The sequence below is a fragment of the Lonchura striata genome, chromosome 5, assembly GCF_050655825.1.
Source record: "Lonchura striata isolate lonStrDom1 chromosome 5, ASM5065582v1, whole genome shotgun sequence".
NCBI classification, from domain to species: Eukaryota; Metazoa; Chordata; class Aves; order Passeriformes; family Estrildidae; genus Lonchura; species Lonchura striata.
In genome coordinates, this window is record NC_140707.1 from 30,425,409 (window position 1) to 30,447,839 (window position 22,431).

Here is a 22,431-nt window from a genome sequence, read left to right on the forward strand (position 1 = left end):
CTAGCAGTGGTTTCCATTTTTAGTCGAAAATGCAAAATCAGGAATTCATCTTGCTTTGGGACTTCTTATATTTCTTCCTACGCTTTGGATAGTTTCGGTGTTTATTTATCTTTGAGACTCTGCATTGGTAACTTGTCCCACAGCTGTACTGCATTCCATACCTTTGACAGCCGAGTGGTCTCTGCATGATCCATGGGTGAAACTGTATTCAGTCTCTGGTCACAGACTCTTGTAGAAGTTCTGTTTTATCTTTTTAATTGTATTATAACTTTCTTGACTAATACTGACTTCCTGGTGCTTGTCAAGGTGCTCTCATTTTTTTGCTGACCATGGCTTTTTTGCCCTGTTATGGATAGTCTAACATGGTACTTCTTGAGTACTTCTTGAGTACTTAGCAAGCATGTTTTACATGTATGGAGATATCTGCCATATTCATTAGGTCCAGCATTACTGCTAAAACATTAGTTTAATTTTATGCAACTGCTCTAATGGTTTTGCATTGCTTCTACTGTACATTATTCTTCTGCTGCCTGTTTTTTCCATTTTTCTTGGGAAACTTTGCATCTGTCAAATGCAAAGAAAAGAGCAACTGGTGTGATGTGGAGGGATTTGATAAGAAGAGTAAAGAGACTACAGCTAGGCTATGCAAGAAGTTCTGTTTTCCATCACCTTTATGGTACACCCAGAGAGTAGATTTAGAGCATAGTCAGCATTGAATCCTCCATTGTCCCAACAGCTGTGGCCTCACAACACAAAACACTTCTGGAAATCACCACCCAAGACCATTGGAACCCCACCTTTACAGATGAAGAGGAGCAGTATCCTAGCTCTGCTAGCAAGGGTAAAGCAATCAAGCATTTCAGATAATGCTCAGATTTCTAATATAATTCAGTGAAGTGTGACACTCGGGGTGCAGCTGTTTGTAATTCCCATACCATTAGCCTCAGCTTATCAGTTCAATGTAAACCCTTTACACTGTTTGTACTAGAGCCCTCAAAGGTGGCATCTGTAACATTCATCTGTCATTTAAAGTCTATCTTACGTATCTAATTTCTTGCTACTTTTCCTCACATTTCTGGTATTTTAAAATTTGCACTGCCAGTAGTGTGCAATAAAACTGAGCAGACTGTAACTTTTGGTGAGAAAAAAAATCCCTTTTTCCACTTCAAAAATTCTATTGTAAAATCTGAAGACAAAAGAAAAAAAAGGAATCTAGTGTTTTCAAGACATAAATTGTCCTATGAAGGCTAATATATTATCTCCAGATGAACGTGAACATTTTGCTATCAGTGTTAGTGCCAGTAGCCAACTGAGATACCAAAATGTTCAATTCTAAAATCTTTTGTAGGCAAAAGCTTACAGAGTGCATTCTCAAGCTATTTTTCTGTATCTTTCTGGTTCTGAGATTGTTTTGAACAGCAGTTTATACAATTGGCATTAGAACAGGTTCTGTAATCACACAGAAATGTTTTTTGTGATAACTTCCTTTTAGTGGTGAAGTATTGTTAGATCAGTTGTATTCATACATTTATTAATATTGACTCTTTTTTGTGAGATAATATGTATGTACTAGGTTTAATTTAAAAATAATGAACTACATTTACATGAGTGCTGTCTTTACAAATATTTCATTGCCTGAATGTGAAGATGAATGTTCCTCCAGTTTTTGTCTTCTTGGGAAATAGCATACTTTCTCTCTCTGGTAACTTATGACATATGTAACATATTCTTTGCATGCTCTGAATAAGGACCTTAGCTTTACTTTTATATACCACTTATGGAATTGTTTGATACTCAAGGCAAATATATTTCCAGCTGAGTTCTTATGCTCATCTTAGATGTATCTTTTCTTGATGTATCTTTTCCAAACCTTCATTAGAGCATCTCTTATGGTGGTGGTACTTCACCTGATTTCTGACTGCGTCTTCTGCTGTGTAAACAACAGCAAGTTAAAGAGCAAGCAATGAATTAATTTTATTGGTAAGAACTTTAATTATTATTGAGTTCAAAATAAGTATGCTTATCTACTTATAGGAACCTATTTATTTAATTCATCCAATCTCATCCAAATCCAAGAAGAAATTTACAATTTCCTTAGGGCCAGTTTTGTAATTGTGCAATTGAGATAACTCAAAAGAGAAGGTTCATCAGTGTTTTACTTTAAAAACCCAGAATACACAAACTCAGGAGTTAAGTTTGTATTAATAAATATGATGTAGAGATGCTAGCTGTTGTTTCAGTTGAGCTCTTCTGGTTCTTAGATATCTTTTATCTTCAACTGGTCATTGGGATCCTTTCTAGTGTACTTAAATCTTCTGCTGCTCCTGGTGATGCTTTTGTGTGGTGGGGTTTCCAAAGGACTTCTGTTTTCTTTCATCTTTCATTTCACATGAAATGCAACAACAACAGGAAAAAGCCAAAATGCAAAAGCCAAACGTGGTTGTTATGTAGACCATGATGACAAAGAAAATATGACAATGTGTATTTTGATCATTATTGATTCAATCACAATCTTACCATCACTAGTTACAAGTGAAAATGAAAAACATCAAGGACCAACCCAACATCCACTATTACACAGCGTTCATTCTGGAGAGATCAGTCAAGAACAAAATCCTGCAAATACCACTGGCAGTATTGAACAACATGAATTTACTACTGCAGGTGAAAATTATTTTGGAAAGGAAACTTCTACAGGTAATATTATAGGTCACATTTTAGTAAATTTTCAGGGTTCTCTAAAGATTTCGTTTTGCTAACATTTTTGCATTCTGAGACAGTAACACAGGTTCTGTGAACAAACTTTAGCAATTTTGATATTATATAATTATTTTTTAAAATTACTATATTCTTCAGACTTTTCCCAGATGTTTCTCTTTTATTTGTCTTGCATGTCAAGACCTTTAGTAGGTTAATTCTGTAACTGTCTCCTATGTTTTGTGTTGTGTGTCATGCAGTCGCAAGCTGTCTACCAGAGTTTTGTCCACAGGAAACAGAGAAGGTTTAAATTAAAAAAATATAAGGTGTTAAATTTTTCACTCCTTTGGGAACTGTGTTCACTTCCCTGTTGCAAGCCATTATTGGACCTGGGATTTTTTTTTCCCCAGTTTTTGTTAATCACAGTTATAGTGAAAAAAAAATTATCTGGAGTGTCTACTCATTCCACTTTTGAGCTATGGCAAGATGATACTGGTGATGAAAGGAAGAAAACAAAGCATAATGTAGAATAAGAGAGAGAGTTCTCATTTTCATTGGTTGAATAAATTGAAACATGAAAGATCAAATTATACTGTGAAGGTGGTAACTGAAAATGGATACATTTTAATTTTTGTTCCTGTGAGCATACCAAACTTATGAGTTAATGACAGATGTGCTGTACTAAGCACTGCCAACAGTGAATGCACCACAGTCATCATCTGCTCTTGTGAATTATCAAATACAGGTCTCTGATAATATGTTATACTACACTACTGCAGCAATACATATTGGCCTAATTGCAATTAAAATTGTAACAGTGTGGCAAATTTTCCTTTTTTCCTCCTCTTATTGGGTTGAAGGGGTTAAGAAGATTTATACTTTTTAGACAATTTGTGTACTCTTTTGCTATGATTGTGTAATAAAATATACAGGTTAGTTGACATGGATAGTGTTTTTCTAAATAACTACAAGATCAGATATTCTCCAGCTGAATGCTGTCTTATTCATTGTATGCACCATTCACAAATCTGAACCATGACCTAGCATTAACTTTTGTCACACCTCTTTGTCTGTTTTCCTGGAAATGCTGCAACTAATGAAACAGTGAAACTTTGAGGGCAAGAAATTGGATGTAGTCAACACACTCAATTTATATGTTTGAAATCTTACTGATGGGTCATATCCTTGCAGTTACTTATGTCTTCAGGGTTTTTAATTCTGCATCAGTGAATTTTGCTTTAATATTCAACAATACAAATTTGACAGCAAGATTCAGAGAAATATTTTTGAAAAACAGTAAGACACCTTGATTCTGAAAAGCATATGCTCAGATTGAGGAAGGAGTTGGTCCTACTAATGACAGTAGGCAGCATTTCTAAGTATAAACCAGGATGAGAAGCAAATCTGCTTTACTTCTCTTTGCCATTAAATGTAGTAGACATGTGAGCAAGACCTGTCATAGAGACAAGAACTGAAGAGAAGAATAATGTGAGAAATGGATCTTTATATACTGAGTTCATAATTGCTTCACCATCATCATAACAGCTATGGTCCCCAGCCATGGGGCCAAACAGAACAACTCAGAGCAAGACCCGTTGGTGTATCCAGGCTGGGATGAGGGAGAGGATTATGCCACACAGCCTGCTGTAACGGATAGAGATACTGCTTCCAGAGAGAGCCATCATGAAAGAGAGTCTTCCACTACAGGTACTAGTAATATTGTCTGTTATGTATGTTCCAACACTTCTGTCTCTCAGATGGCCTCTCCTGGAAAGATATTGCAAGAACTTGTAGACAGGAGTAATCACTGATCTCTTAAAATAATCTCATAAACTGTAGAGTAATTAATTTTCTCTGCACCCTGTCTGGATGGTGGTGAAACAGAAGATTTAAATTTTAGCTCTTGTTTTTTACTTGCCAACACCACTTATAGAGTTTTTAATTCCTTAGTGAAGCACGGCTGTGAAATTTCATCCAGCTCATTATGTAAGTTATATTATTTAGTGCTGCCAGACTGACTTTATCATGAAGTCAGATCCATACTTACATATATTTTTACCTCAAGAGGTTAATCCATACAATTTTTGAATATCACACCTGGAGAAAGAGTGTTCTTTTCATAGACTTTATTGAAATATTTATCCTTCTGCGTCATTCATAGAATGATGAAAGGCAGGAATCTATAAAACTAGCATGACACAGCATCATGATGCATTTTCATATAACATAGTATTTATAACATTAAAATAATATTCTAAAAACATGGTGTGATCTCTTCTTCTGGAGATCTCCCCTCTCCATCTGCCACTGGAATCTGTGTATTGCTAAACACCTTGCTCCAAGATGCTGAGCTTAAATGTGGAGCTTAAGGGTCTCTCAGAAGCCAGTGACAGTGTGGAGGAAGAAGCAGAGGCCTTCATGTCTTCTTGACTGTCGGTATTTCAGAACTGATGCCTGTAAGGTGAAACACACTGTAACAGCAAGTGACAGTGCTGAGGAAGCTGAGACTCTGTAGGTAGCCTGGGATGCAGTCAGGAGATCCTTCTGACTGCTGCCTCTGTATTTCCCTGGGCCCACTGCCCTCGGGAGTCTTTTTGATTAAGCACAAAAGCGGGCGAGGACAGCAAATGGGTATGTCTGAGCAGAACTGTGAGAGCGCAGTGACGATGCACACAAGGTCTCACTTCTCTGCCCTTTTTGTGGAGTGGAAAGGGTAGCAGTGCTTTAAGGGGAGCAGAAGGCTTGGGATGGTAATGGGAAGGCCACAGCAGCACACACATGGAATGCACAGCTATTATATATAATCTGTGTTTAAATCATCTGTTATTAAACCATGATAGCAGCTGTTGCCTCTCCTGATGAGACCCACCACAAAGAGCCAACTCAACCACCTCGGCCTTGGGATTATGAACCAGAAATGAGCACTGAAGGCATCATAAATCTCACGGATGCCCCTGGGGATGAAGATCTCCACAGGACCACAGCCACTATGATCAAAGATGGTAATGACCCTCCTCCGATGGGTTCCAGTAAAAATAATGGATTGTACTCATTTCTCATGTCTGGTGTGAAATGAGACATTATTTCTTCTGAAACTGACTTCTTTCCCTGTCTTTCTCATCTTCAAAGTGTGCATTCTTGTTGTGAAATTGCAGTGCAAATGCTTTTATAATTTTGTTGCATGTGGATATCCCAACAAGAATTCCTGTCTCTTTAAGGATATTTTTTTTCCTGTGTGCCCTGTTTCTTATGTCCCCTGACTTGGCTCAGGTGTATTTTTAACTGAGAAAACAGTTGCTTTTGGAGGTAGTTGGTAGTGTAAATGTTTGTTTTTCATGTCTGGTCATTTCTGGTCTTAATATTTCAATATATTCTCTTAATACTGTAAAATTTGAAATAATTTATTGGAGTTTGTTAATGTAGTTCTGCAAGGTTCTCACTTAAATTCTCAAACTCTGCATGTTATCAATTTAAAATTGTCTTCATTCAAAATACTTGGATTTTTTTATTCAATACAATAAGGTATTTTTTATCACACTGCAGTTGTTTGGAACTTCTTGCATCTTTTCTTCCTGCACTTTCTAGAAAAGACATTCTAAGGAAAAATTTGCTGTTATCCTTTTGCTTTTCTTCCTCAAAATCTGTTTTTATATGGATTATTTAATCCTCAACATTTAGGATTTGACAGAGAGCTATGAAAGCTAAAAATTGTGTGGATTATAAATACAGTCTGTAGATTAAAAAGCTTGTGTTCTCTTTCATCTGCTCATATTTTCTAAATATGAGTGAGATTCTGTAAAGTTTCCCAGTTCACTGTTTTCAAGCTTTATGAGGTTTGAAAGGTCAGTTGCAAACATGAAAACTCAAGTATGATTTTGCAATTTGTTCAAATGTTATTAATTGTCATTCCAATCTGATTCCTGTGTAACAACAGGAATTCTTATACTCATCCTGAAAATAATATTGCTGTTTTCTCACTTCTAAGCAGTATTCACTAGGTATTTTCAAAACCAACATTTTAGGCTGCATTTTGAATATTAGTGAAGGAAGAGACAAGAGTGTGTCATTTGCAAAGGATATTCTTTGCTTGTGGCTTTGTTTTGTTTGTTTTGTTTTTCTTACTGCATAGTCCATATAAGCAAATAAATTAAAAAGGTAGAGTATACTAAAAATAAAGAGGGAGTAATATGTAAGGTGCATTTTTAAAATGTTTTTGAAGTTAACTTGGCCATCACCACAACAGTCACAGCCTCCACTGACATTCTGGCACCAGAAGATATAACCCAGGGAGCGTGGGCACCTCACCTTGTGGTAACAGCTGCTTCCTCTCCTGAGGGTGCCCACCACGAAGACACAACTCAGACACCTCTGCCTTCAGATGATGAACGAGGACAGGGCACTGAAGGCATCACAAATCCCACGGATATGCCCAGAGATGAAGTGCTCCACAGGACCACAGCCAGTGTGACCAAAACTGGTAATGACTCTTCTGATGGGTACCAGTAAGAATAATGGATCATACTCATTTCTCATGTCTGGTGTGAAATGAGACATTATTTCTGCTGAAGATGACTCCTTGCACTATCTTTCTCATCCTGGGGAATCTTCATTCTTAGTGTGGACTTTCAGTGAAAAATCTGTCATAGGATCTGTGAACGAGGCATAAGAGGCTCCTTGCCGGTGCACTTGGCGGTTTCTAACCTTTGCTGAAGCGTGTTTTTGGGTGATCTCCCAAATGTTCTGCAAGACATGCACTTTGGTGATTCTGAATCCCCAGCCTCATCTTTCTTTCTTGCGCATCAGTGTGATCAGGCTGGATATGCTTTGGCACCTTGACTGGTGTGGTGGAGGTGCTTTGGCAGGTTAATCAGCTGACTTGGTCCTGCAACTCAGCAGCAGCACCATCACTGGGCAGTGGTGTCCCAGTGGTGAGGGCAGTGCATTCATAGAAGAATGACTTCCCTTAAATTCTGCCATCAGTTTCTTACTTCTCTTCCCCTGTGTACTGCCAGGAAAGACTGACAGAGCTGAGGCCACTCACTCCTGAGTTCCAGGGTCAGGTTGTTGCTGCTAAAGTCTCTTCTAAAGGTCTCCCCTTTCCATCTGTCACTGGGCTCTGTATATGTTGCCAGCATCTTGCTCCTACATGCTGAGCATAGATGTGGAGCTTAAGGGTCTCTCAGAAGCCAGTGACAGTGTGGAAGAAGAAGGAGAGGCCTTCATGTCTTCTCTCTTCCTTCTGTACTTTGCATGAGGAAGGTGAAGGTGCTTTCTGGCTTGCTGTAGCCCAGGAAATTATATTGGTGGTGGTTTTTGTGAGTGCTCCCTGATCATGCCACCATCATGGCAGTTGTAGAATCTGTGGATGATGCTGACCTAGAGAAAGCAACCAAGGAGCCACTGACACCTGGCACTGCACCTGGAAGGGACGGGGAACCAGCAAACACCACAGATGGTTTCCATGTCCATGGGATGCCTGGAGTTTTTTCAGACATTGAGGACCGTTTTATTCCCTTGCAGACTCCGCTTACTACCAGTAAGAACAATGTATTATAACAATTTTCATTTATCCGTCAGTAAGTTATTGTGGACAATGGCTATTTTCTAAAAATGTGTACTAAGCATAATTGTAAATTGTTGTCATATTATGATTTCCTTTTTGGGTTTTGTTACTAGTTTTAACCTGCTGATAAGATGTCATTAATGGTATGTCTTTCTAGTAAAAGCATTAGCTAAAGGCTGAAAATAGTATTTCGCAAATAAGCTTTTCTTATATGCTGATATCAGCATGTGGTAACACAACTGTTGAAATGAAGAAGTGCAAGCTTTCTGCTCATGCCCATACATTTGTGAGAGCATTTTGTCTTTCTTTTTTTCCTGGGCATGAATGACAGCTATGTAACCCTTAACTATCTGTCACTTTCCCCCCATTTGCAACCTTCTAAATTAGTTGAATATGTACAAAAGAAAGGTAATTCTCTGTAACACCATTTTTTCCCTAGCTATATGTGCTGTTGGCATCTTTCCAGTGATTAATTGTAGCTGTTACTGGGCTGTAACTGACTTTTCATTTGTGAACAGCCTTGTTTTTCAAAGGGTTATTCTTCTGATGAAGTTAGTGCAGTTACCAGTGTTTGCTTATGATACTACATGCCTTTGATATTTTTAATGTGTGGTCACATACCAATAATATGGGAAATTAAGGGATTTTTCCTTATTCCCAAATGTAGCTTCCATATGAATGACCATGCTAACAGTAAAAGGTTTTGTCCCAATTCAGCTAATCCAAAGACTGTTTTCATGCACTTTCTTGGAAGTTAGTGGAACCATTCCAGAGTAGAATTTCACCAATGCCCTGTGGACATTCATTACCTATAAACAAGATTACATACCTATATTTTTTACAGCATTATACAAAAAACACTTGAAAGGTGATTATTTTAATAATTCATTAGTATTGATTAATATATTGTGCAGTAGAACTTGGGCTAATTTTTTTTCAAGAATTTTGTACAAACCAGTAAATTCAGCTCTAACAAAATTGCCTGGTTATAGTATTTTGACATAGGCACAGCACTATAAATGCAAAGTACGTATTTGTCAGAATTTTATTGGAAAGATAAATCTGTTTTAAATAATGTCTTCCTAATAAAACTATTTTCTTTCATTTCACAGGCCCTATTCTCTTAATTCATTTAAGCTGCCTTTTTAATTTTATATGCAGACATTACAGACTGTGAAAAAATGTTTGCTACCTTTCTGTTTTATGCACATAAAACCTGTAAGAACTGGTTTGAGTCTTTTTCAGTGGGAATATTTTTCTCAGTGGGAACATTTTCAGTACCCTGGCAAAAGGCTCAGAAGGCCATTTTCTCTGAACTCTTCCTTTTGTCATTTACCTTCTCTTTGTGCGTTTTAAGAACACAGTAAACAGGAATTACTAAGGCACTACCATTGTTATTAAAAAGTATATTGAAGGGTTCATTCATTTGTAATGTTGCCCAGTATAGGTGAAATGGAATGGAAGAGATTCAGGAATGTATTGGTAAAGGCCTTCTCTGATCAAATGAATGGTTTGATGTACTGTAACACTTTTTTTTTTTCACTTGCTTTTTTTGTACAGCAATGTTTAAGTTGTGGTCAGACATCACTCTAAGTGTCAAGCATCCACAGAATAAAAAATCAGTCCACTGAAAACAAAAAATAATTTCCCATAAAAAAAAAAATGAAATCTTGAGATCTTTTGAGGTTTCCTCCCTGCCACTTGCAAGCAGCTCCCCAGAGCCAGAACAGCAGGGAACGTGGCTGACCCTTGCTGCTTCTTCTCAGTGCTCAGGGGAGCAGCAAACGTAGCAGGTTTTGGAGCACACAAATTTTAATAAATGTCTGAATGCCTTCCTAAGGGGTTTTGTGGTGAAAAAGATTGGCATTTTTCAGAGATGATACAAAGCACTGAAAAAAAAAAATCTGCTGAGATGTAGTGTAGACAAGTTAGTAGGTCCCTCTTGGTCAGCTTTCTTTGCTGCTAGATCAAGACTCTTCATTGTTGAATTTGTGTTCTATCCTTTGTTGTGAGATAGCACCAAACAACAAGCCAGTCAATAAGTTTCTTGTTAATAAAAATAATAAAAACATCTGGAAAACTCATGAACTGCTTGCTGGATATTCTTCACAGAGGGAATAAAACATGCTTGTCTGTTTTGCATTTGCCAGCTGTTACTAGGAAATGAGATCAGAAATACTGGACAGAAATTAGTTGTGTGTCAAAGAAAAATAACTTTACAGCTGATTAGAGTTTAGTTCCTTAGAGTCTGGAATAATTCAGAGAGGTGGAGATCTATAATATTTTTTTTTTGCAGTGATGATGAAGCAGTATTCCCAAATGAAATTACTGTATCTATAGTCTGCTGATAATTTTAGACTTGGGATACCCTTATGGCAATAGCATGTGCCAGGAATATAATTGCCTAAACGTTTAAGCAGTATGACCAGCTTAGAAAATATAAGAGACTTATTTAAGATTTAATACCATCTTGGAATCAAATTACCCGACTTCTTAAAAAGGGCAAGAGTATCCAGATCTAAGTTTGCAGAGAACAATTTTTTCTATTAGGAAAAAAATATTTTTAATTTTTAGAGTCTCACTCTGTAGCTCCCAAAGTCACAATCATTCAGAGAACTATTGTTCAATTTTATGACATCATTATAGTTTTAGGTGTTCAGTTTTATCCTGCGTCATAATAGAATTGAAACACACGAGACAAGAGAGGAAAGCCATTAATTTTTCTTCTCAAAATAATAAATTAGCTGTAGTTCAGATGAGTGTCATGCTTATAGTCTATGTGATAGTTTTCAGTATAAACACTCATTAACTGCTTCAGCATGGACTTTCCAGAGTTTGATTTTTACATTGTTTAAGTTGCAGTCTTCATACGTTGCTGTTAAATATCCATCAAGCAGATTTGGCCTAATGGATGGGATGTTTTTATTCTTTAGGCTCTACCCAAGGACCACACAAGGGACATTATGAATCCACTACATCCTCTGGAGAGACTGCCACAACAAAAATAGATTCACAACCAAGGTCGGCCCGTGTACCAGGTGGGTCAAATGTTTTAAAAATCCAAGGACAGAATTGTCTTCATATGAACTGAAGTAAGAGATGAAAATGAAGGTCTAATGCAGTTGTTCAGCCTTTGTTCTGAATCAGAAAATATTAAGCATTTGACAAGTAGTCTGAAAGACAGAGCATGTTTGACTAATAATTTTTCATCAATATTAAGATGAGAGAAATCATGCATTTGGGGAATAGGATTAAGATTCAATTAACTTTTATAAATTGAAATGAAATCAGGCAAAACTCAGTAAAGTTATATGCATAGTATCATATCCATGAGAATGTTCAGAGAAAATCACATCTGAGACAAGCTCTCCAGAAGAGAGCGTGCAGAACTAAAACAGGATAAAAAGAAGCCAGCACCATGATACAGCTGCAAAAGAATGCAAATATATTCTGGAACTTATTAGTGATAAAATCATTTTTAAAACAGAGAAAGTAATTATTCCACTGTACTTAGGCCAAGCAAGTCCAGAGCTGAAACTCTGTGTTCAGTTCAAGGCATTGCATTAGTCACATGGGAAAAAAAATGGAGAAGAGTACACATAAAATTTTGGGAAGGTAACCTTTGGAGCACCTTTTGAAGAACTCATCATTTGCAGGGAAAACTGAAGGGAGATATAAGAAGAGCATGCTACGAAAATAATGCTTATCAGTTTTTCACCATGGAGTACTAGTAATTAACTAATTAGAAGAGATAATTTGTTGCAAATTAAATGTATGAGTCTTGTTAAACAAGGAACAGTTGTTTCAAACAAAGAAAATACAGGACATAGCTCTTGAGAGAGGACCCCCATCTGTAATGGCAGCAGAGCTGTAATGGTAGTAGAGAGGAAGCTACTGGGAAGGTTGTGAAACCTTCTTTATTAAAAATGTGCTAAAACTCATCTTGCTTCTGTGCCTGAGATTGTAGGTGTGTCATGCTAAGCCTTTTCTTTTGCCATTGGGGTAAATCAGTGAAACAGCTCCTCTTCACTTATGCCCACCAAAGTGCTTGCAGGTGACAACAGTGATGGAGTATTTAATCTGAGCTGGCCTGTGTATGGCTGAGTGATGAAAATGTCTTTGATTTGCATGGAAAGACTTCATACACCAGACAAACATTCACGGGAGCTAGGAAAAGAGTGTGACAGCTGAAAGGAAGTAGAAGAGATGGTGTTTCTGCAGTTCTGTGAAATGGCAAACCCTCATTAGCTACATTCACACGCTCTCTTCCCCTCCCTCACCTGTCCCTGCAGACTGGCTGATCATCGTTGCTGCTCTGGTGGTGCTTGCATTGATCCTTGCAGTGTGCATTGCTGTTAACAGTCGCAGAAGGTAAGGCCACCCCTTTACATTTCCAAAACACACTGCCTTACTTTTTCCTTCCTTGAGAGTCTCCAAAGCTTTCTCAAAGAGCAGAGTAGCAAACCACAGGAAAGAGCATCCTCTGCAAAGTTCTGTGGCTTGTAGTGTGGTGACCCAGGTCACCATGTCCTGCACAGGTGCCTTCACAGTCACCTGGAAACACTCACATGAAGTCAGCCCCTATATGAACTGTTTAATCTTTCAAATGGAAACTAACTCTGTGTAGATCACAGGAAATTAATTACACTCTCTATTAGTTATTAATGGGAAAACCATGTTCACAGAGAGCGGAAGTTGTAAGATGAATATAGACAGTAACAACCACAGGATGAGCCAGGAATAATCCTCCACCATTAAAGTGTTTGTGTGCAGTGTGAAGGGCTATCTCAGACCATCACAACCTGTTACTCGCTTTCTTCTGAGCAGCTGCCAATATCACAGCTGGCAGCCACAAGCATATATGCTAACATTGCTCTCAGAGCTCTCAGTAGCTTTACATGCTCCATTTTACAGATGAGGAAGCCAAGGATGGAAGGAAATGCAGTGATCTGTGCAAAGTTAGCTGGGAAATTGGAAAAACCCTTGCCTGAAGGATGGGCTATAATATTTTTACCTCTTTCTTTTCTCTGGGGCCTGTTCTGAGGTTGCTTCCCAATTGTCTTCAACAGCCTTTTGCTGCTTGAATGTTAAGATTGAGCTTTTTAACAGAGTAACTATTTGCTACTTGAATGTTGGATTTTAACTCCATATTTTTCAGAATGACCATATAATATGTGGAGATTTTTGTGCAGGAAGCAGTGAGCACATTTTTTCCTAGTCTGTTGGTTGCGGAGCACTCTGAGCTGCTCTTTAAGAGGCTGTGGAGCTCCACAGCTCCTCACTGGCGTCTTTTGGCATTTTATGGCTGCAGAGCAGGAAATCATTCCCAAGGGTGTGTGTAGCATTAGCAGAGTGAACCAAGCTACTTCAGATAAAATCACCCTCATCTGTGAGTCAGTAGACATGAAAAAAACGGTATTTCAGAAGCATAATATTAAAATTGAACAGCCAGATTAGTCCTTCGGGGAAAAATATGCTTCATTTAAGAAGAAAGCACTTAAAAGTCCAACTTCACAGACATATTGTCCTTCTTAGGCATGCTGGGCTCTGCATATTCAATTTACACAAGGCTGTTTGAGGACAAGCAGGTTGCCCAGCACTGTGTAGCCAGAGAGTCATCTAAACAGTAAATCTGACAGCTGTGCAAGTGGTGCTTTTGTGCTATGCTGAAGGATACCCAGCCCATGATAACCAGTGCATCAGCTTTGGACTGGTGACTCTTTAAAAGATTGTGTGTGTGCGTGTTTTAATTCAGAGCTACATATAAGGTTTATTGGACAGCTCTACAGTGAGTGTAACTTTAAAAACACAGCACCTATTTCCTACCTGAACATCACAAGGAGCTCTGCTGCAAACAGCAGCAAGACTAGCTCTCTGTATTTCCTTACTGTTGGCTGGCTTCTAAGCTTGACATGCTAATACAAAAGAAAAAACAGTTGTCCTGTTGAACGAGATGAGAGCTTGATCCAGATTTCCTGCTTGTTTAAGAATTTGTGCATTTTCAAAGCTGTGGTCCCAAGCCTGGATTTTGAAGGTGTCCTCATAGTAGGGCTATTTACAAAGTTCATAAATGTTGATAAATTCAAATGATAGAAAAAAAAATTTCTAGCCTTCAGTAATGAATGTTATTGCTACATGTACTAACAGTAAATACAAATTACATAAGTGAGCTCCTGATAAATTTTATGCATATAATGATGGATGCTTTCAAAAATAAAATATGCAGTATGGAGAAGCTTTATGCTTTGTATGGTGTAAGTCTGCACTGGCAGACACAAGTTTAATTTTCAATCACCTTTTCCTGAATATTGACCTTCAGTTTTTTATTATTTTTGTTAGACTCTATTTGTAATATTTAATTTTTTTTCTTTCTAGATGTGGGCAGAAGAAAAAGCTAGTGATTAACAATGGCAAAGGGGCAGTGGAGGACAGGAAGACAAGTGAATTAAATGGAGATATCAGCAAATCACAAGAAATGGTGCACTTGGTTCATAAAGAACAGTCAAATGACCGAACACAAGCATGTGATGAATTCCTGACTGTTAATGAAACACAAAATCATCACGAGTTGGAGATGAAGACTGGAGTGTAATGGTACCACACTGCCAAGCAGATCAGGGCTGGGGAAACCAAAATCACGTGGAACTTGAACAGGAATTCACAGATGCACTGTGCTACTGATGTCTTTTGAACATAAGCATAAGTTCTGTTTCTTTTTAATCACTTTGCAATGATGCCTGAGTTTAAAAATTGACATGTGCTTTCTGAAATACACCCCCAAGAGTTGCATAATGCTTTCAGTTCCCAGTCCCTTCACAGAGGACTCTCACTGTGTCCTGGATGTTAGGAGGCATACAAGTTTACATCATTATTCCCCAGATGGAAGGTCTTCACTGTGTGGAGCTAACGAAGTATCCAGTCATTCCATCTTACAGATATTTAAAGTATTAAGCATGCCATGGCACAGAAGTAAGTGAGGAAAAATGTCAAGAGTAAAAAAATCAAATTTCAACCCAAAAGGCATCTTCTACAATGTCTGCAACAGCAGAATCCTTCAGAAATGCCTTCCAGCCAGGAATAGCAGTGGGTACATTGAGAATCTGCCTGGATAAACAAAAAGTGACATTTTATAATTATGTGTGGCTTGGTCTGCAACAAGAGAAACCCAGAAGGACAAAGTTTATTTATCTTTGTTTTTAAATATCTATGGACATAGTCCATATCTGTGGACAAGTCTTCTCTGGAGGGGTAATAAAGGCATGAAAACATGAGCTGAAACATAATAAACTTCTATTCTTTATTATCCTAGCAACCTGTACAATTATCCTTCCATTTCTGAAGTGTTCGTTGCTCTTCTCCCTCATTCATTGGTCCATGTTTGTGCATGTTTTTAATGAGCCTGTTAGTTAAGATAATGAATTAAAAAAAATGACCCCAGCTCTATCACATATGCACAAATCAAGCAATTGAGATCACTAGGGAAGCAGACAGTATTTTACTCCTGAAAATGGGTCTCTATATTCTGCTCCATTTTATTAAGGAGATGCTGAGCCTATTAAATTTTTTTCCCCTATAATTATTACATTATACAAGATTGCTGATATTATAAAAGTTGCTTTTCTACGATTTCCCTCATTTCCTCTGAATTCTACTTCATCTACATTTTTCCATCAGCTTTTTAAAAACACAAAAAAAGAAATATTGCTTGCATTTTGGTACCAGAAGTTCAATTTCTACAGAAAAGATAAAAGCAAATGAAAGGAAACTCTTCCCAGCCATGTAATATAGTAGAATAGCTGAGCTGCATTGTTACATGCTTTTGTTACATCCTTTTGTGTCTGTTATGTAAAGTATTTGTATTAAGCTATGATGCTGTGCATTATATTGATATGAATTGTCAAGAAAAAAATTATTTGCTACCAGTGATCTGTGCCATTTTTAAGAAAGCTTATTGGAATGGAGGGAGAATTGTAACTTCTAATTGGATTGCCCCCAGGAAATGAAGGGAAAAATCAGCCATGGGATGTGGATGGTCTGTAGCAGGGCTGTTCAGGAGTTCTGCTCACTGACCATAGCCCCTGTCTCTGAAACTCTTCGGCTAAAGTTTGTAATATTGTGTTCTCCAGCTGAAGCAGTTTGGAGGATGAACATTCAGCTGGCTAAATACTGACTTTAGCTAGCACTGATCTTTACTGGAACATAAAGCACAAGACTGTTGATTATATTTTTGAGTCACAGCCCTCCAGCAGTTTCCCATGTGCTTCATGGAAATGCTCAAGTGCCCTGGTATCTGCTGGCAGATCTCCTCAGGGCAATTTGCACCTGGGCAAAAAGTCTCAAGACAAGGTGATGTTTTAAAATACACATAGGATGTTTTCTGACTTTATGCAGGTCAGATATTTCATCTGTGAACAGATTTGTTTTTGTTCAATGTTTTTAAGCACACCTTTCTATTTGTCATTAGAAATCAAAATTATCTGCTGAAGGCTGTGTTTAAACTGCTGTTACGTACTCATTCCACTAAGTATGGAGATCCAGAGTAAGAATTAAAAATCTTTAAATCCTAACTGAATATAGGTCTTAGTGAGAAGGACATGTTTCACTGTCTTGGAGGCTGAACTTCTCTTTTAAAAAACCAAAAAATCGGTGTCACATCATTCATCTTCCTGTTCAGATGCTGAATGAAGAAGTTGGCAAACTTCTTCATAATTTATCTTATAATCAGTAGCTATAAAAGCACAGGCAACACTGGCTGAGTTCTTTGTATATTTTTAAATGAGAGATGCTCAAGAAGCAATGCCATTATTTTATATATGCTGATTCTTTCTAGGTTATGTCCTGTGACTTATGTGTAATTGTTTCATTATAGTTTCAAAACTAGATGGCCATTTCATATGTATAATACAGTACATATTTTTATTCATCTTGCTTTTATTATGAGGGTTTGTTTGTTGTGTGTATGTATTTTTATATAGAGCACTTGATATATTTGCATATTTATTTAACAGATTAATCAGAATTAAAGAAAATGCCATCTCTAAATTGTAACTAGAAATAGTATTGCTAAAAACACATTGGACTTTAAAATAAGCTTCCAAAATAAACCTGATTCCACATTGAGGATGAAATGTATGTCCAGCTGTTAGTGGGAGAGAAGTTAGTTAGTGGATAGTCATGTTGAGTGCTGTGATCATTTTTTCTGCTTGCAAAATCCAAGCCAGGCTGAGGTGAATGCTGTGTGACCTTGTGTGCTCTGCTGGCCTCCCCCGGGCTCCACGGATGCTCTGGGAGTTAGTGATGAGCTCAGCTTTACCCCAGAAGCAGACAATAGCTACAACAACTCGGTTCAGTTTAAGATTGACCCAGTAAGATCTTGACAACCATTCCTGGCTCACTGAATTAACAACATTTGAAGAGTGCAGCACCCAGCAAGATCCAGCCCTTCCTTCTGGGTTCTGACAGACAAATCAGCTGTGACTGACATATCTCACTGTGTCTTGGTGGATCCTTGCTTGGTGCCTAAGAAGAATGAGGATCTCTCCTAAAAATGCTAAGGAGCCTGCGATCAGCTTCTGTTATTCCTTTGTCTTAAAAAGTTTCAAATAAATGTGATCCAGAGCAGTGGAATACTGTCTAAAGAAGCAAGCATATTTAAGAGTCTCTGTATGTTTTATGGGAACGTGATATTTTCATGAAGCAATGCAGGCTGATTGTTTAATTTGTATTTTCTTAAAGTTCTGAAAAGAAATACTTGATTAAAGCAGAGAAAGGATTTACAGCTGTCATGTCTGCCTTTATGGATGTGAAACCCTTTTCACAATACCAGTTCCAAAATTGTACTTTTGCAGTTTTTCACATGGTAGGGATGTTTTTTGTGTACCCCTTGTCAACAACAACAGCCTCTCTACTAATTAGTTTGAAGCATTTTTCCTGCAATATTTTTAGGAGACAAATGCCAAGTGTCTCTTTAGCACATATCATTCTGCTTAGGGCTGGCCCTAATTATTCTTTCTGTAGATGAAGGAAATAAATCCTCTGACAACTGTGTTCTGCCTCCGCATACAAAGACACCAGGGTATTTTGTAAGTCAGCAGTTAATGGGTTTATTTTAAGCCATATTAGGCCATTAGACAACAATTATTTCTTAAGCTTTATTAAAAAGTTCAGGGGTCTAATGCCTCTGAGTTTTTGCAAGAGCTATGATTAGTGAAATACCAGCCCTTTTGGTAACCACAGGTTCTGACTATTTCTTCTCTGTGGAGGGGAAAAGGACAAAAGGTGGCAGGAAAAGGCTGTTCCCTGGGGCACGGTTCCAGCTGTGTGGGAGTGGGTGACAGAATTCCTGTTCCTTAAGGTGGAAAAAATTGTGCAAAGGTGTTTTGGGCATGAATCTGGGGGATTCAAGACAGAGGGAGAGCACAATTTCTAGGAAAGTATGTAAAGGGAGAGTGAAATTTCTGTACTACAGCTGGGAAAGTACCTTCAACACCCCCAGCACCCTGGCACTCAAATGTTTCACAACTCTGAGTAGGAAAAAAGAGCCTTTTCCTGTGAACCTCCCCATCTCCAAGTCATCCTCTACATCCACTACCTCATTTGCAAACTGAGTTTGAATTTTCCCCTGGTAGCTTATTTCTCATTGTTGCTATGCCCTGCTGCATGTGGCATCCCCCATGCTGGGGGCAAGCAGCTGTGGCAGTGAGAGGCAAAATTAAGCAAGATGAGTAACTGTGTTTTGTGCAGCACAGAGACTGCACTTTTTGTCTTCTCTTTCTCACCCCTGTGGAGTAAGGCTAGTAAAGGCAAGATTTCAAAAACATTTCTGAGAGGGACTGATTTGATTTTTATTTTTGCCTTAACATATACTACATGTGAGGTGAAAAATTACTACATGTGCTGAAAGCCCTAACACATGCCAGGTGTCAAGGATGCCTGGGAAAAAATGCCTGAGAAATGGAACTGTGGGAGCAGCCTTGGCAGATAAAAGCAGTGACTCTCTCCATCTCCCTTTTTCTCTCTCTGGTCTCTTTTCTATCCCACTCAGGTCAGAACCATATCCTTTCTCCATCAATAAATGGTTCTTGAATATTTGCTGCTTTTGGGCATTATTTTCATCCAAGAAATCTATCAAAATGAGTCCTCCCTGACTCCTCTTACAGTGGGATGGGACAATTCCACCTCTTGCTTATCTTCCTGTTCTGAAAGTGCAAGACTGATACAGATCTCACATTGGTCAAATGAGCTGCTGTGGAGGGGTTTTTAAAAGTTAAAACTGTAGAAGAGAATCTACCATCAAAGCAGCTCTCCTGACCTCAAGACAGTTGATTATTGTTAAAATGCAGGTAAAGTAAGGGCAGCAAAAGCTTTACCTATGCTTTAAACACACCCTTCCAATTTTGGCTGGATGGTTCCAGCAATCAATAGAAAGGTTTTGTCTGAGTGACACCTTCAAGGAGTCTCAGACTTTTTATTTAAAAAGTTTTATTAAAAGGAATTTATTTATTCCTACTCTACAGGCAAAAGGGTTTTGGATGAAAATGTGGGGGAATGAGACCACCTTTATATACATTCTCTGCCACCAAAAAGTATGCATTGAACACTGATGTGAATGTCTTTAGTTTTTCTTTAAAAGAAAATTTTAAAAATTATGAAGTTTTCGATCAAAATAAGTCCACAAAAACTGTCAAAAAAGATTTCTTTTTTCTCTCAGAAACAGACATGGTTTCAGCTAGTTTTAATATTCCAGATAGAAGGTACAGCTGTACAAATTTTTTTTTTTTTTTTTTTTTCAGGGGTTAGAGGAAGATTCTCCATGTCTAATACATAATACATACTATAGCTTTCCCTGTGTACTAAAATGAAATTCTTAGAAGTAATTTCTGGTCCCACTAGAAAACAAGATGTGCAAATTTACCACAGAACAGAATTGTTCAAATCTAAGATGTCATAAATTTAAGTGCATTTATCAGAAAAGCCTGCAGCATTTTTCAGAAAATTTAGGAAAAGTCTCACTAAAACACCCACTTAACTTAGAATTTAGGTCAACAGCAGCTTTCTGCTGCTGCTGAAGCTGAGGCACAGCTGAGATTAGGGGTACGTAGACTGGAAGTGGTAAATCAGCACAAGGCTCATAGGCAGTGGAGACTCTGTATGTCCAGAAACTTTTAGGTCTTCTGTGTTTGTCCTGAAGTCCTTGTGATTCTCAGAGTAACCCAGGGCAGAGGAGGATGCAATAAGGCATTTTACACTTCTCTGGAGGCTCTAAATTTTGTACCTGTCACCTGAAAGCCTTGTCTTGGGCAGTTGTGGTAGGATGGACTCAGATTTAACACCCATATTGGAAGTCTCATGTGGAAGTGTATTAATTGTTTAAATGGCTTTGGTACAGCTGAGTTTTAGCTTTAATTCTAAATTTACTTGTAGTCATGGTGTGTATCATCTAGTCATCATCTAGCTTCCGGCAGGGCAGAAGGCTTTTCTTTCCTGTGTAAATCTGAAAAAAGACCACTTAGATCATTTTCAGTGACCACATTTTCCTTTGCACGAATTGAGACTCCACACTTCCATTTTTCTCATAAGAAACAGTAATAAACTGTTCTGCCCCATGATGGGAGTTAAACTCTGAGTTAAATACAAATATTTCTATTTAATCAAAGTACTTTTTTTAAAAAGCAAGCATCCTGCTCAGGGCTGCTGCTGCAGATTGCTAGCAGCACCTCACCAGAGCTGGCTTAGGGAGACAATTTCCTGCAGCTGAGTTTATGACAGCTGAGCCCCATACACGAGACTCAGTGATCTCAGTTGACAACAGCACACCAAAGGGAGAGAAGAATGTTCCTGCATGTGCTGTGGACCAGAGCCATCAGTGATACAAACCTCAGAGCAAATGCTGGGCTCCTTTTCCTTTTTGGATCCACAAATTATTCTCCATTCTGGCTTTGTTCAAGCATTGCCTGTCTATCTGTAACCTCGTGTGCAAGTACATGGAGTTTGTCTTCCTGTAAAACTGTGCATGTTTTGTTTTCCAGCAGTCGATCTTCAGATTCACTAGATTTACAGCTCTTGGGTTTTTTCTGCAGTATTTTAGTGGTTTATTTTCTAGTTAATCTTTCTTTCATTAATCAAGTCAACATCTGAAATGAACTCAGGGTAGGGATGCTTGTTTGTTCAGCCAGTGATTTAAAAACAAACTTACCCTTTGTTCAAGAATGTTGACTTCCTCCCTCTGCCCATGAAGAGGACAGGTGTAAAGCCTGCCCATTGTTTACTGGCTGGTCAAAAATGGGAGAAGCCTGGTTCAGAAACAAAGCTGAAATGATCCAGTCCATTTAAACAACACCAGTAACCTGGGTGAAATAGTGGAATAAATTTTGAGTGCATTTCCTTGCTTGGTCTCTCTTCTTGTGCTTCACTGAGCTGGGAGTCAGCTGCCTTTTCTGCCTTGCACATCTGCACAGCAGCATTTCTCAAGTGGTGTCCAGGGATCACAGGAGAGTGATCCATGCAGCATTTTCAGGCATCCCAGTAAGAAAACAGCCAAATGGGAGATTGATCTGCTTGACAAATGACTACATGAAAAGCAAACATTTTTAGTTCAGTCACGAATGAGAATGACTGTGTAAAACAGACCCTATGTTGATTTTCTAAATGCCCATCCCTGTATTTCAGGAGCCCTACCAAGAGTGTGAGGCCTTGCTCCTCCAGACCTTATTCCTGCAGTTTTGGTGGGCAGCAGCCAGTTTTGTCATTTATCTGTGTACATGTACAGAATGTGCCTGCCCCAACCACCAGGACCACAAGCCCGTATCTTGCATGCAATCTGTTTTCCTCCCTGCCTCTGCTGCACGCTGCACAAGTGAGACAGCAGCAGTCACCTGCCCAGCCTGGGAAGCTGCCTCAGCTTTGGGTACCTGCACAGGGCTCTGCACACATTGTACATTATTGCAGTCCAAGTGCTTGCTCCAATAACTCCTTCCAGCCCAACTGAGTGTAATTTTTAATCTGTTTTCCTCCTAAAGCACTGTATGTTGGGGCCACCTGTTTCTTTATAACCTTGTCCCGTTCACCTGTACTATCTAACACAAAGGAGAAGATTGTTTCCGATCTAACAACCCCGAAGTATTATCTCAGTTGTTCTTTCATGCCTTAGATGAGATACAGAAATATCTCTT

At 38.4% G+C, this 22,431-nt stretch overlaps 1 protein-coding gene across 12 annotated transcripts in view; it reads left to right on the forward strand.

The window, feature by feature from the left end:
• CD44 (CD44 molecule (IN blood group)) overlaps positions 1–18,032 on the forward strand; it is a 52,316-nt gene extending 34,284 nt beyond the window's left edge. For 5 of the 12 annotated variants that reach the window (XM_085580180.1, XM_085580181.1, XM_085580185.1 and 2 more), the window contains 9 exons: positions 737–841; positions 2,527–2,697; positions 4,243–4,404; positions 5,538–5,699; positions 6,917–7,174; positions 8,048–8,233; positions 11,194–11,298; positions 12,553–12,631; positions 14,636–18,032. In XM_085580180.1, coding sequence (XP_085436306.1) covers positions 737–841; positions 2,527–2,697; positions 4,243–4,404; positions 5,538–5,699; positions 6,917–7,174; positions 8,048–8,233; positions 11,194–11,298; positions 12,553–12,631; positions 14,636–14,852 — 1,445 coding nt within the window. In that variant the 3' untranslated portion in view covers positions 14,853–18,032. The remainder of the gene's footprint in view (positions 1–736; positions 842–2,526; positions 2,698–4,242; positions 4,405–5,537; positions 5,700–6,916; positions 7,175–8,047; positions 8,234–11,193; positions 11,299–12,552; positions 12,632–14,635) is intronic. The other 7 variants (XM_085580182.1, XM_085580192.1, XM_085580183.1 and 4 more) reach the window with 6 other exon arrangements.
• The last annotated feature ends 4,399 nt before the right edge of the window (positions 18,033–22,431 follow it).